Source organism: Glycine soja, chromosome 18 (assembly GCF_004193775.1).
Source record: "Glycine soja cultivar W05 chromosome 18, ASM419377v2, whole genome shotgun sequence".
Lineage (NCBI taxonomy): Eukaryota > Viridiplantae > Streptophyta > Magnoliopsida > Fabales > Fabaceae > Glycine > Glycine soja.
This window is the reverse complement of record NC_041019.1, coordinates 27,508,772-27,524,167: the sequence shown is the minus strand read 5'-3', so window position 1 is coordinate 27,524,167 and position 15,396 is coordinate 27,508,772. Positions and strand designations below refer to the sequence as shown.

At 34.9% G+C, this 15,396-nt stretch overlaps 1 protein-coding gene across 1 annotated transcript; it reads left to right on the top strand.

Moving 5' to 3' along the window:
• Positions 1-276: 276 nt before the first annotated feature.
• Positions 277-4,717, top strand: LOC114395064 (BTB/POZ domain-containing protein At5g48800-like). Its single transcript, XM_028356757.1, has 4 exons — positions 277-452; positions 2,086-2,152; positions 2,264-3,430; positions 3,915-4,717. Exons 1-4 carry the CDS (start codon positions 370-372, stop codon positions 4,446-4,448), a joined length of 1,851 nt encoding a protein of 616 aa, XP_028212558.1. The 5' UTR covers positions 277-369; the 3' UTR covers positions 4,449-4,717.
• Positions 4,718-15,396: the final 10,679 nt, after the last annotated feature.

Here is a 15,396-nt window from a genome sequence, read left to right as displayed (position 1 = left end):
ACACTATACATGATGAAACATGTCTATTTTAAATTCATTGGATCGTCGTGTACATTATACACTATACAAGATAATATGTTTATTTTCATTTTTATTAATTTAAAAATATATTATCTATAAAGTATAATAAGTTGCGTAAAGCTAGGTGTGACCCACATCACAGGCCCATTGCTTTGGACAATTGCACTCTATGCAATGAGCACCACCTGTTCAACGAAAATGGCCAAAGAACTCCCCCAACAGCAACATCTCCAACTGGGTCTGTCTCTTTCCCTTCACTATTACCTTAAACCCACTACTACTTTACTTTTATCTTTCCTTTCACATTCTGTTCTGTTTTACTATATTACTTGTTTTTTCTCACTCCCTATGGACCGTACTACTGACAAGCAACAGCACCAGCAGCAGCAGTTATCCTTGGCCAAGGGTACAAGGCAAAGAAACAATGAATGGTTTGTTTCATGCTTTCTCATAGTTCACTTTATGTTGTAAATTTCCCATGCATTCTTTTTTTGTTTTCCTGCTACACAAATTGTTGCTTGAAGGGAGTTTCTGTTTGTGCATATTATGGCATTCTTATTACTATCATGTGCATTTAGTAGTTTCTTTCCAGTGTTCAATCTTTTCTTGTGTTGTCAGTAGGTGATCTATTGAACAATTAGTTTATGGCTTGTCATGTATTCTTGTAATTGTGTTAATTAACTTAGATTCTGCTAGAGACTGTTGCAACTGAACTGGATTTTTCTATGGTTCTGAACTTGCTAAAGATCTGTTCTAATATTGTTATAAAATGATGATATAATGTATCTAATGTTCAACTGATGATCATCTATGTGATTAATGAATTATCATGCCTTCTGCTTTGTTACTTGGATGATCTGAATTATTAGTGCGAACTGTGTTTTCTGTTTGTGATTCTGATTTTATGGCCGGTACAATGGTATCTTTAACAATTGTTAATATTTTATCTCCAGTAAATCAAGTTCATTTTTACATTTTTTTTTCTTTCTTTATGCCCTGAGTGAAGAGACATATTGTCGATCACCTTCCTTTCTTGTTAAGCCAGAGTTCTTGACAATGATCATATCAACAAAGCCTATTGTGAAATTAACCAACCAAAATTTTGTCAGGTGGATGCTGTATCTTAATTTAATTAATTGAGCTAGAAGGTTGATGGGATTGTCAATTTAAAATGACTTTTCTTTTCATCATCTTTTGGTTCGGTCCTCACTGTGGAATTAATGCAGTCAATATCATTTACTGAGAAAAATGTTATAATTGGACCTTAAACTGCTACCATATTTGTTCTAGAATGATAGTCACATAACTCAGTGTTACCATATTCACGTATCTCTTTTCTTATTCATTTCTCCGTTTCATGTAGTTCTTAGAAAGATTGAAGTGTTCCCATTTATGTCCCGTAGAGCAGGCGCAAAAGTGGTGTGATAGGTTTAAGTTTAAATATGTTTTTGATTTCTAATAAATATTCAATTTTTGTGTTTATTTCCTAAAAAAATTTTGTTTTGCGTTGAGTCCCTAATAAAACAGCATTTTTGTTTTTAGCCATTGATATTTTGTTTTAATTTCTGATAAATTAGTGAATTTTGTGTTGTTTCCTAATAAATTAACGAATTTTCTTTTAATCCCTACTAATAACAAATGGAAAATATTTACCATGGAGCAAACACAAAATTCTCTAATTTAGTAGGGACTAAAAGTAAGTGCCAAGGACTAAAACAAAATTTTTGTTTTATTACGAACTTAACGCAAACAAAAAATTATTAGAAAACAAACGCAAAAATCAAATATTTATTAAGGATCAAAAACATATTTAAGTCATATGTTTATATGCATCTTAATTCCAAAACAATTATCTAATTGGTATTATTGCCTTTTTCTTTCTAATTGGTTATGTGTGCTTTTATCCTTAGAAAAAAAGGAAATATGATTTTTCTTACATGCTTATATGTTCTTTTAAAGATCATGTTGAGTAAAGGGCCCTGTGTATAAGTTGTTCTGATTTAAAGTCAAGATCGAGACTGTTGTTTTTATCTTCTGAAAGATTTACCCATTGACCTTTTGCAGGATTTTTCGTGATGTACCAAGTGATGTAACTATAGAAGTAAATGGAGGAACATTTTCATTGCACAAGGTAAGTACTCATCTCATTTAATTTCGGTTTTGTGATAATTTTTAATATTGACATGACAATATGCAGAAGTTCCTCTATGATTGTTCTAATTCTTATTTCTTTTGCATGAAGTTTCCTCTTGTCTCCAGAAGTGGAAGAATAAGGAGGTTAGTTGCAGAACACAGGGATTCTGATATCTCAAGAGTTGAGCTTCTAAATCTACCAGGAGGTGCTGAATGCTTTGAGTTGGCAGCCAAATTTTGTTATGGCATTAACTTTGAGATCAGATCCACAAATGTTGCTCAGCTATGTTGTGTCTCTGATTACCTTGAAATGACTGAAGACTTTTCAAAAGACAACCTTGGCTCGCGTGCCGAGGAATATCTTGATAGTATAGTTTGCAAGAATCTTGAAATGTGTGTTGAAGTCTTGCAACAATGTGAGAGCCTGCTTCCTCTTGCTGATGAGCTAAAAGTAGTTAGCCGCTGCATTGATGCAATAGCTTCAAAAGCATGTGCAGAGCAAATAGCTTCTAGTTTTTCAAGATTAGAGTATAGCAGCTCAGGAAGGTTACACATGAGTAGGCAAGCCAAATGTGATGGTGACTGGTGGATAGAAGATCTTTCTGTTCTAAGAATTGATATGTATCAAAGAATCATAACAGCCATGAAATGTCGTGGGGTTCGACCGGAGAGCATTGGTGCTTCCCTTGTGAACTATGCACAAAAAGAATTGACAAAGAAATCCAGCTTGTGGAATCCATCTAGCCAGACTAAGGTTGATTCAAATTCCACTTTGCATGAAAAACTTGTGGTTGAGACCGTTGTTAGCCTTTTGCCTGTTGAGAAACTAGCTGTTCCAATCAATTTCCTTTTTGGACTTCTGCGAAGTGCAGTGATGCTTGATTGTACAATCGCTTCTAGGCTAGACTTGGAAAGAAGAATTGGATCCCAGCTAGATGTTGCCACTCTTGATGACATTTTGATACCATCTTTCAGGCATGCAGGTGATACCTTATTTGATGTTGAGACAGTTCATAGAATTTTGGTAAACTTCTGTCAGCAGGATGATAGTGAAGAAGAACCAGAAGATACTTCTGTTTTTGAATCTGACAGCCCTCCTTCACCATCTCAAACTGCACTAATTAAAGTGTCAAAACTAGTGGATAACTACCTTGCTGAAATTGCCCCTGATGCAAACCTAAAACTTTCCAAGTTTATGGTCATCGCTGAAACCTTACCTGCACATGCACGCACAGTTCATGATGGGTTATATCGAGCAATTGATATTTACTTAAAAGTATGTTTTATTATCTTTGCTTGATTGTATCTCTACAACATTTTTCTACTTGCAGTGAACAAGTTTAACAAGGAAATGAACTAAATCTGTTATTGTTGAATGAATCTAATCTAAAGAAAATTCCAATTTCATGCCAGACATATACTTTCTCTACATCTTCACAAAAGGATATCTACCCAACTTCTCTCTTATTGAAGTATTTATATAATTGTATAGATAAAACAGCTAACTAACTACAGTAGATTCGGATGTCATTGATAAAAGCTTTTCTTGGTTTATCAAATTTATGTTGTAAATATGATGTCTAATGTCTTATTCTCAAATTTTCCCTGAGGCAAGAGAAATTCTGTTTTCCTTCATCAAAATACTGAACTTTAGTTGATTATGTTACTTCAAGCTCATCAAAATACTATTTTTTTTTTTCCTTCATCAAAATACTAAAATTGGTTTTGCAATTTTAAGACGTTGCTTTATACAATTTCAGGCTCATCAAGGTTCGACAGATTTGGACAAGAAGAAACTATGCAAATTGATTGATTTTCAAAAGCTTTCTCAAGAAGCTGGAGCACATGCTGCACAAAATGAGCGCCTTCCTCTCCAATCAATAGTGCAAGTTCTATACTTTGAACAACTAAGACTTAGAAATTCATTGTCCTGCTCCTACGCAGAAGATGATACCAAGCCAATACACCAGTCATGGCGCATAAGTAGTGGAGCACTAAGTGCAGCAATGTCTCCACGAGACAACTATGCATCACTGAGACGCGAAAACTGCGAGCTTAAACTTGAATTGGCTCGGCTAAGAATGAGACTAAATGATCTAGAGAGGGAGCATGTTTGCATGAAAAGGGATATGACTAAGTCCGGATCGCGTAAATTTATGAGTTCTTTCTCCAAAAAAATTGGTAAACTTAGTCTTTTTGGACATAGTTCTTCAAGAGGATCAAGTTCTCCATCCAGGAACTCTCAAAGAACAGATTCAAAGGTGATTGAGAGAACCTGTGCTAGCACAGAGTAGGCAAATGTGTAGCTGCCTTTTTTCTTTTGTTATCTGTCACTGTACTCGTGGGGCAAGTGTAAGTTATGCTCATGGTGATATATTCACTTCTTTTTGTTTACTGTTGTCCCCTTTTTTGCCACCTTTATGTTAGTACAACTAGGAGGCTCCCCTTGCTTGCAGGTTCAGTTTCATGAGGATTGCTGCATTAGCTTTGTTTGACTATATATTATGTATAAAATGCTTACATGAACGTCAAGTCAAATATGTTAGCAAATTTTTCTGCCTAATCTCTATCTGAAGTATTTCACATTCCAAATTGCTTGCTTGCAAGAATGATGATATTCTAGTTCTGTTGTCATTCCACATTCCGCAGCAATATATGAATAATTTTATCTCTAGATGTTGCTAAAAGCAGTGTCACAGTTAAGTTTGTGACGTATAAAACTAGTTTGATGACCCATGTCATGTATGGGTAGGGGTGGGTAAGTGGGTCCGCCCCGCGTAAAGCCCGTTCGCATAAGTCCGCATTGACAGTGGACCGGACCAATCCATCCTCTTACACGGACCAAATAAATTGGTCCGTCCTCGCCCTGCGGACCCCGCGGGTCAAATGGGCCGGTCCACGGGCCTAGTTTTAAAAGAATTTCAATTTTAATAAAAATACAATACAATCAAATTAAGTTCAATACAAATGTAAATAAAATCTCAATAATTAATCAATTACATCAATAAAATAAATAATGTTTTAACAAAAGAAAATCCAAACAATAAATCTAAAATATGAAATTTAAACATCTCCAACAACAAATGATTCCATATTTGAAGTAGCTTGAGCCTTCTCCATCTCCACATTTAAGAGTACAACAACAATGAATCAACCCCAACAAAAATAGGATAAAAACAAATTCTAGAGAGAGAATAGATGTACTTTGCATGGTGGCGCGGTGGTGGGCCGAGGCTATGTCGCTGTGGTGTGTCGCGTGACTGCGTGAATGTGAGTCGCGTTTTGTTTTCCTTGTAAGGGGAAGAGTCGTATGACTTGCGTGCGTGCGTGGCTGTGTGGTGGAGAAAAAATCGTGAGGAGAAAAAGTGTTTTTAGCCTGCTACAATAATAACTACTAAATATGATGTGAACTTTTTTTTATAATAAAAATATATTGAAATATCTTTAAAAATATTTATTTAACAATTGTTTTTAGCTTAAATGATAAGAATTAATATTTTTATTATTTATGGCTTGTAGATATGAAAATGATAGATTAAAAGAAAAAAAGATCGAGAAAATATCAAAAAGGAAGATTTTTAGCATGTTATCACTTATCTTTTTTTTATCTTAATCTTTTATTTCTATTATCTTTTATTTTTCTTATCTTATCCTTTTGTTATCTTTATCATCTTTTAATTTAAATCTTTTATTTTTATCTTTAAATCTTTATCTTATCTAATATATTTTTTTATCTATTATTTTAAAAGAAAAGTTTAAAGTAAAAAGAGAAAATCAAACCTAGTATAATTGTGTCAGGGTCACACAAATCAAACCTAATGCGGGCTGCGGGCAACCCGTGGATCCCACGGGGCAAACCCGTATAGTCCACGGGTTAAGTGGGGCGGGCCCAAAAATATGATATAATCATGAACTGTTTAAAAAAATTGGTCCGTAACCCGTGCGGACCACGTGTCTCGTGGGCCAGTCCATGGACTTGGGCCTGTTTACCCACCCCTATGTATGGGTCAATTATTATATTAATTGATATTAAATATATAAATGATATTAAATATATAAGATGAAATGAATTTTAATTTTTTTCCTTGCTTACGTCCTCTAGATGATCTTCCTTCTACTTCAAATAGTAATCTGCAAGCCAGAGGGTGGGGGTACCTGCAAAAGGCACCCCAATGCTCAAGTAAGGCTTACCTCGATATTCATGTAGTTATTTATACATACCTTAGTGGGCCTTTTCTCAAGATTACTTCTGTAGGTAATATATCTATATTTATCATTGGGGAACTCATCTTATTCCTAATGATCTTTTATAAAATAATCTGAGTTGTTTTTCCTTAAGTAGGTCATCATAGGTTGGATGGGACATGTTAGGTATTTGGTTACGCCGAATATCGCGTACTTCAGAAGGTTATCAAGTATTTGGCTAAGTTGAGTGGCTAAGTTGAGTACCTGATACAAAGAGTCTTGAGATCTGGGTGGAAAGTAATAGTATCGGGTACTCTCCCTAGCCGAATACCTGATAAGTTAAAAGGATAGAACCTAAAAGATAATGGAGCCAAAGTATTAAGTACTTGGCCTAGCCAAATACTTGATATGTTCAAGGGATAGAACCCAAAAGGCAATGGAGCCAAAATATCTAATACTCACCCTAACTGAATACTTAGTCAAATACCTAATACTTTTTAGAGGATAGAACCCAAAAGCCAATGGAGTCGAAGTATCAAGTACTCAGCCTAGCCCAATACCTAATATTTTTTAGGGGATAGAACCCAAAAGGCATTGGAGCCATAGTATCAAGTACTCAGCCTAGCCGAATACCTGGTACATTCAAGGGATAGAACCCAAAAGGCAATGGAGTCAAAGTATCAGGTATTTGACCTAAGCGAATACTTGGTACATTTTAGGGGATATACTTCAGCATCCTAAAAGTTTTACAAGGATATTTTGGGTATTCGACTAGGTCAACTCCCTATTTAGTGTATTGTCGATTTGCCTTATGCGTGGTGTTCAATTATGTTAATCGAATAATGCTTGAAAATTATATAATTATATGATAATATAATTCTATTTTGTTCAATATCATGAAAATAAAAACAAGTCATAAACTTAATAAATATTTCAAAAAGAAATTTGATAGAAAAAATGCAAAATAAATGTTGTAAGCATGATTTAATATTTTGATTTGCAATGTAATCAAAGGGTAGTATGCGTAAATTTTTTCCATTACCTAATTTTCAACTAAATTATTTTCATTAATTGTTAGCATTAATATGAATACGGCTAGGTTACTCTTTCATGTAATCAAATAATTTATATATAAATAAAGAGGAAATCATTAAGTCATTTTACTTGAAATAAAATTGACAGAAGACTAACAAAATTGTTACAGAGTAAAAAGATTTATGAATATTTCTTTTTATTTTACTTAAAAGTGACTAATGTTAAAAACACTAATTTTAGGGTTTTTTTTTTTTTTTATCGAGAGGGACACTTTAAATTTTAAAAATATATAGTATATAGTTTTATTTTAGAACATTAAAATCACTCATACGGGTCATATATTAGATCTTTTGAAATATTAATCCTTGAAATTTTTAAATATTAAGAACATTTTAATATCAATGTATATTGTCCATTCCACTTTAACTATAAAGGAATTAATATACAACTAAAATAAAATAAAAATAATATATATATATATATATATATATATATATATTCAACTCAGATATAGAAACTATTTAACAACAAATGGGGAATTGATTAAGAATCTCAACAAAATGTGTTTTGTTAATCAAAGAATTTAATATATTATAATTATTATTTTTATCATCATCATCATCATTATTATTATTATTATTATTATTATTATTATTATTATTTACCTTGTTGAAATAAAATATTTAAATATCTTTTTAGTGTAAAAATATCACAGCTTCTAAATCTTTTTTCTCTCGAGAGGGACACATCAAATTTAAAAAATATTTAATATATAATTTTATGTCAGTAGATTTTTTATGATTTTGTTTGAAATTTAAAGTATTTAGTACCGTATTTAAATGGAAATTAATAAATACTTGAATTTTAAATTTACCATTATTCAGACATTTAATTTTGTTCTTAACTTTTTTTGATATGTTTTTTATGAATATTTTTTGTTTTAGTAATAGAAAAGGGTTTACTTATTTTGACTAATTTTACATTTTTACTATTTTATTTTTTAATTGTTTCATTAAATTTTGATGCAACACATTTTATGTAAGGTCATGGTTTTCCTTGGATGATTAAGTGATTGATTAAAATACAAGAGGGATGAAATTTAAATTATGTTATTTGATATAATAATAATGAATTAGAAATTTATTATGTTTTTGGTGTTTGATATGTTTTAGTGGGTATAGATGAGTTGGCCAAAGTTCTTGGAGCCTTGTCAATGAGTTTAGTTATAAAAAAAGAATGTGAAGTTATAGAAAGCAAAGGTACATATAGTAAGAATTTAAAACTTTCAAACATTCTTTCATTTTCTTTCATTTCTCCTTCCTCACAATACCCCTCCCCGTGCTAGAGCTTCATGTTTTAGAACCTATACCATTGGAGACTTCTTTCTTTCATTTTCTAGATTTTCCTAGCACCTTGTAGGAGTTGTAAGCTCATCTCTTCCTTATGTTGCTCTTTTTGTTTATGTTATTCACCCTCCACGGGACTGTATGATGGGTTTGAGGGGAAATCTCAATTGGTAGATCAAAACTTGATTAGAACTTGTCTTGAATTCGGTATAGGGTTCCTTTAGCTAACCTTGCATCAATGTTAGGAAAAGATCACCCTTGAATTACTAGCTAGACCTCTTTTTTAGCTTTCTCTTTCAAGAAAATCTCAAATTCATAGGGTAAAGGAATCTTTAGTTTGATTGTGTTATTTGTTTGAGTATTTTTTTTATTCTTAGAATGGCTTTCTTTGGCATGGACTAACATATATTTGATAAGTATTGAGTGTAGTTTGAATTGGGGTTGAATTTGAAGCCATTTGAGGTCTTGTTGTTGAGAGTTGAAGTTCTACAACCCCGAGTGTCGTTTAAGTGATGAGTTACTCTCGCTTAAGCGAGAGTGAATTCTAGCTTAAGTGAAAATGTGGCTTTAGTGAGGATTGGCAATAACTCAAGAGAGAAAATCAGAATATATTGGAATTTCATTTTGGAATTCTCGCTTGAGAGAGAATTGGTTGGTGCTTAAGCGAGGAAACTTGTTGAAAACTACATTTTAAATGGTTTCCAATAGATTTCCAATTTTAATTGTCACCAATGTATTAGGATTGCAAAAATGCCACATAATTACTAGAGCTATGTTTGGAAATTCACATTTGTAAAAGTTAATATTATGACGTGGGTAGGGATTCAGAGTGTGAGAATGCCTTACCTAGACTTATTGAATTGCTAGATGGGTTTGTAAGCAGAATATGGAAAGAATGGTGAAGTTATAACATAGAGGGAACTTTTAGTATTAAAATTGATTGGATGCATACATGGCATTGCATATGTGTAGGCATGTAAGTTGAGAGTACTAGGTGGATTCTCAGCCTAATGATGAAGGTTTTGGTGGTGGCTAAAGGTAATGAACCTATAGAATAGATGAGTGGAAAATTTCCTATATATATAAGATCTTCCAAACCCTATAGAGGTAACCTAATACCCACACTTGTCAATATTCGACAAAACCAAACTTCTTTCAGAAGGTCAACATAAGGGACTTCAAACCTAGTATCAACTAGACCAACAACACCAATGGATTTCAACTTTGTTAGTTGTAACGCCCCTAATTATTTACATTTCAATGGCTCACAATACTATGGCACTGCACAATGGCACTTCACTCAACTTCGTGTTGGTCAGAACACTTGTAAGCAACCCTTTTTTAGACCTCGACAATCTACTTCAGTTGCTTTTAGGATCAATGACTGTCCCTATAAACTAATACGAGATTTTTCAGCATGTTTTGTCCTCACTCACACAAAAGGCATCCATCCTATAATTTCTCCAAACCAAGCATGCTTAACTGTGGAGCTTTTAAATGATATGCTATCAAAAAGTAAATGCATCTTGTTGGTATAAGTAGTACCAATTAATTCCTTTAAGTCACCCTCAATTGTACAGTTCCATACTTGCACAACCTCACGATCCCTCTCATTCAGGTGTGATTCATCTGGGGTGTTACATGCCCACCAACTTTCACCTAGTTCATCCTCGAACCGCACCATACAAGGAGAGAGGTTTGTGCTCAGATACCATTTGTAGCATCCCGGATTATCAACTTCTCAGCGGCTCACATACTATGATACTTTACACGATGGCACTTCATGCGAGTCCTCGTTGGTCAGAACCCTCCACTAGTTAGAACCCTCTGTAGGTAGCCTTTTCCAAGAACTTGAAAATCTTCTTTGACTACTTTCAGGATTGATGACTATCCCCACAAATCAACACGAGACTTTTCAGCCTATTTTGTTCTCACTTACACACTTTCCGGAAATCTTCCTAGAAGGTCACTCATCCCACAACTACTCCAAGTTAAGCATGCTTAACTATGGAGTTCTTCAGTGATGAGCCACCAATAAGTTGACAATCAGCAATGTTACAAATGTTATCCGAGCAAGCTTCTCTCCTAGTACATCATGGTTCGAGGATGAACCAAGCGGAAGATGGTGAACATGTAACACCCCAGATGAATCACACCTAAATTAAAGGGATCCAAGGCTATCTAGGTATTAGACATTACAGTTGAGGATAACTTAAAAGGAATTAATTGATACTAACTATACCAACAAAATGCATTTACTTTTTGGTAGCTTATCACTTAAGAACTCCATAGTTAAGTGTGCTTGACTTAGACTAATTACAGGATGGGTGACCTTTTGTGATGTTTCCTGAAAAGTGTGTGAGTCAAGACAAAGAATGTTGAAAAGTCTTGTTTTGGTTTGAGGGGACAATCATTGATCCTGAAAGTAGCCAAAGCATATTGTCAAGGTTTCAAAAAGAGCTACCTACAGAGGGTTTTGACCGATGGAGGGTTCTAACCAATGAGGAGTTGTGTGAAGTGCCACCGTGTGAAGTGTCATAGTAGTGTGTGTGCTATCGAGAAGCTCGTAATCAAGGATGTTACACCAGCCATATCTGGGCTTATAATAGTAAAGAGTTTTTGTGTGTTTGACTGCATAAACATAGATCTTTCTCCTCATAGAGAGATTCCACTCAGGAATATAGTCTCTCATTTCTATCTAGTATCTATTACAAATTACAAGAACTATACAGAAGTGGGTGACTCTCACAGACAGAGTTGAAGTAGAAACTACAAATTTCTCACTTAGAGATTTTCTTAAGTAGTACTGTTTTAATTGCTTCAACTTGGTTTAAGATGCTTTTCGGAAAGACCTCATAAGGCTCACAAGAAGACCGTTGAGGTAGGCTCCACTCAACTAACAGGATTATGTAGTAAGTAGGAAGACTTGATAACTGTCATGAGTTTATAGCTTGAAAAACCATTCTGAGGTAGTCATTTTGATATTCCTACTCTAAGGAACCTTTCTTGTGAGAATTCTAAAGTATCATCAGGATAGTCACTCAGATGTTTGCTGAGAAAGAATCCATACTTATCAGATTTTGTTGATGAAGTTCAAAAGGAATAAAATGAGGAGGAGTTACTTAGAAAACAATAGAGAACCAAGAATAAGCATGAGCCTACTGTTCGCTTCCGGCAAATGTACCGGATCGCACAAGTAGTATAAAACGGTAAGAATCGAGTATCGAACTCTCGGGGAACTTGTGTTATTTGGTAAGCTATTTCAGCAAATAAGTCTGGTGTGTAAAGATAAGTGTGAATTTGAACAGGTGTGTAAACTATCTATGCAAAAAGGAAAATCACGCGAGAGAAATGATGTGTAAAAACAAGAAGAAAACATGTTGGCCTTCCTAATAGGTGCCTGATGCTAAAAAGATATTCTCTATCTAACAATGCTCATGTGTTCCTATGGTGTCTCCTGAGATACTAAACCCTGATTCCTCATGATAGTTTAGCCTAATCTTGCTCAAGCATGGTCTGCAGATTCCTCTTGTTGGACTAAACTCAACCAGGACCGCATTAAGACACACATACACAACTAAATTATCGCACCCCGATTCCTCGTGATAGTATGACAACTTAGCCCTGTACTATCAAGGACTTTAGAATCAGACCAGTTTCCACTGTTGAATGACCATAACAAAGCATGCATCTACGTGATCAAGGTAAAAGCATACTGGAGTGAAAAGCAGATAGCACAGAGAACACACAAAACATCATTAAATAGATAGAAATATATTTACATCAGGTACCTACAGGGAAGATCCAACAGAGGATTTAGCTTTCCATAACCAGGAAGCCTTCTTTACAACAAAGAGAAGAACAAGATGAAAGATTGCAAAAATACAAGTGGTGAGGATGTCTCCTTCACCTCTAGGATCTCACAATCACTCACAAACTCATCTCAAGCTCTCAAACCGGCTCCTGCTTCAAGCTCTAGTCTCTGTAGATATTCACACAGCAAAATCTCTCAAAACTCTCTGGAACTTGGACCTTTCTCTCTCTATAATCTCTAGACATGCAAAGCTCTGAATCCCAGCCTAAACTCTCTCTCTAAAATCTGATTTCAAGCTTAAATAGGTGGCCTTAGCGCGTGCCTTTCTCGCTTAGCGGATGGAATGAAGCGGTGTGCTTAGTGAGATGAAGCGGTGCGCTTAGCGAACCTGTACAACTCATCTTCTTCTAGAGTCTTCCTCGCACTTAGCCCATGAGTGTTGCGCTTAGCGGATGCTCGCTAAGCCAGCAGATTGGCTTAGCGAGAAGGTGAAAAATAACACTTTTCAAAGCTTGCCTAGTTAACCTGAAATTGAGAGAAAATGATTATTAAATACATAAAATGGAAGTACTAAGTATTTATTACCTATACTTAACAGAAAATACTTATAACACTACAAAATAACCATAAATTGGAAGAGTTTGATACAATTTACATAAGTTTTATACACAAAAGTTAGTCGTACTCACCGACTAACAACTCCACCAAATTTACAGTTTTGCTTGTCCTCAAGCAAAAAAAGAACAACTCACTTGTCCTCAAGTGACAATAACATGTAGTGACTATGTACAAAGGTGTATGCAACAAAAGTTACTTATTGCATGATAAGAGAATGAAGTAAAATGCCTTCATCACTTGTCTTTTACAAGGTATGCAGTTATCCAAAGAGAAGAATAAAATGTAACCTGAACAATTAGATGGAGTTAGGCATAAGACAAATATTAAGGAAAGTAGCTTAGACCACAGTCTCACGGTTACTGTTTCACTCAAGCACAAGTGTTTAAGCTATTCATTAATAACAACTAACAAGAGATCCACTTTGCACTTCATCTCATGCCATAAAGTCAAAAATGTATAAACAGAATCAGAAGGACTTTCCTAGGCTTGTAGTGAGGCTTGGCTACAAAAATTCATTGGTTTTTTTAAGATTAAAAGGCTTAGATTCTAAGAGAGCACAAATCCTAGACTTATCCCAATGGTATTTTTAATACAATTGGCTTGCTCACTAGCTTTTCACTTCCATTTGCTTTTGACCTTGTTACATCAGCACACTTTTCTTCTTTCTTTTTTTTAATAGACAACTTGTGTGTTGTGTGTGTTGATGCTTTATCTCTTTCTTTGCATCCCAATTAGTTCCACTCCCCCAAATTTGGGGTAAATTTGCCTTGAACTATATGCTCTCCTAGAATCTAAACAAGGTATCTGGAGATAATTATTTAAGTTCAGGGTTCAAAATTTTGACAATATCATTCAGCTCAAAAAGGGTGCAAAGGATATAATTATCATTCAAGGTAAGCTTTTTGGTCAAAAGGCTTGTGTATGTATAATCATGGCCTTCATCATGTCCTCATTTATACATTTCATTCTAAAATTCAGAGATTGATGCAAAGATTATTACTCACAACTAGTTGTTCACTCATAGTTTAAGTTCACATTCTCACCGATTTTGGTTCAAGCTTTTCTTTCTCAATCAATCTGTCTACTAACTAACAATTCTAAATGCAAGTTCACATTCTTGTTCTTTCTTTGTCTAACATACACACTTGCTCAAACTCATGAAAAGAAACACAAACTCCATCACCATCATGCATTCAATTCAAAATAAAGTCATACACCCATTTTTCACAAAAAGATAAAAGTCTTTTACTGCCATGTCATCAAAAACTAAGTTAAACTGTTCCATATGCTTCAGAATAAGCAAACCAACTATCCAAAAATAAAACTAGCAGTGTATATAAACATAAAGGAAATATTGTATTAAAACCATAATTAAAATAATAATAAACCAAAAAGCAAAAAGTGTCATCAGGAATCAACAATGTCAACAGTGTCTAAACTGGGGAATCAGTGAGAGTAACAACTTCTCCAGATGACAAATCAGAAAGATCGGCAATTCCTCTAACTGGGGAAGTAGGAAGGTCAGCTGTTTCTCTGGCTGGTGAATTAGGAGGGGCAGCCGCTTCATCTGATGATGCATCGAAGATGATAATCAGAGGTGGAGATGGGGGAACTACTTCACGCTCAAGAGAAGACAGTGGATTCACCACTGGAGATTATGGGTCAGCAGGCTCTGGATCAACCTGCACAAGTGTGGGCTCAGGCGGAGCAGCCTCGTTGGGTCTCACCAATGGAAGTTGAGCTTCAGGCTAGGCTAGTTGCTCAAGAAAATGCTCCATAGTTATGATTGGCCTATTATGAGCCAACTCTTGCAGGTTGTGCATGATAATAAACTGTCCTCGGAATAAGCTTTGTAGCATAGGGACTAAACTTTGTGAGCTTTGGACATCCTGTCCTACAGTTACTAACGGAGGAGCTGGAGTGGATGATGAAGGGATGTCATCCGTTCTAGCTCTTTTTCTCGATGCCATCTATAACTAAAAAGAACTAAAAATTCCTTAGACCAAAATTGCTCAGGTTTAACAACAGAAATAAAGGCTGAAATTAACAATAGGCGCTTAGCAAGATATAGCTCGCTCAGCGCGCCCTCAGAAACATAACATATCGGCTTAGCAGGAGCCAAGCACACTTAGCCCAATAGTTGCCGTGACGAAATGCGCTTAGCTCAGGTAGACTCAGCTTAGCGCGAGGCTTTCAACACAAAATTTTCTAAGATATCATGGCTTGGCGATTCAGCCTCGCTTA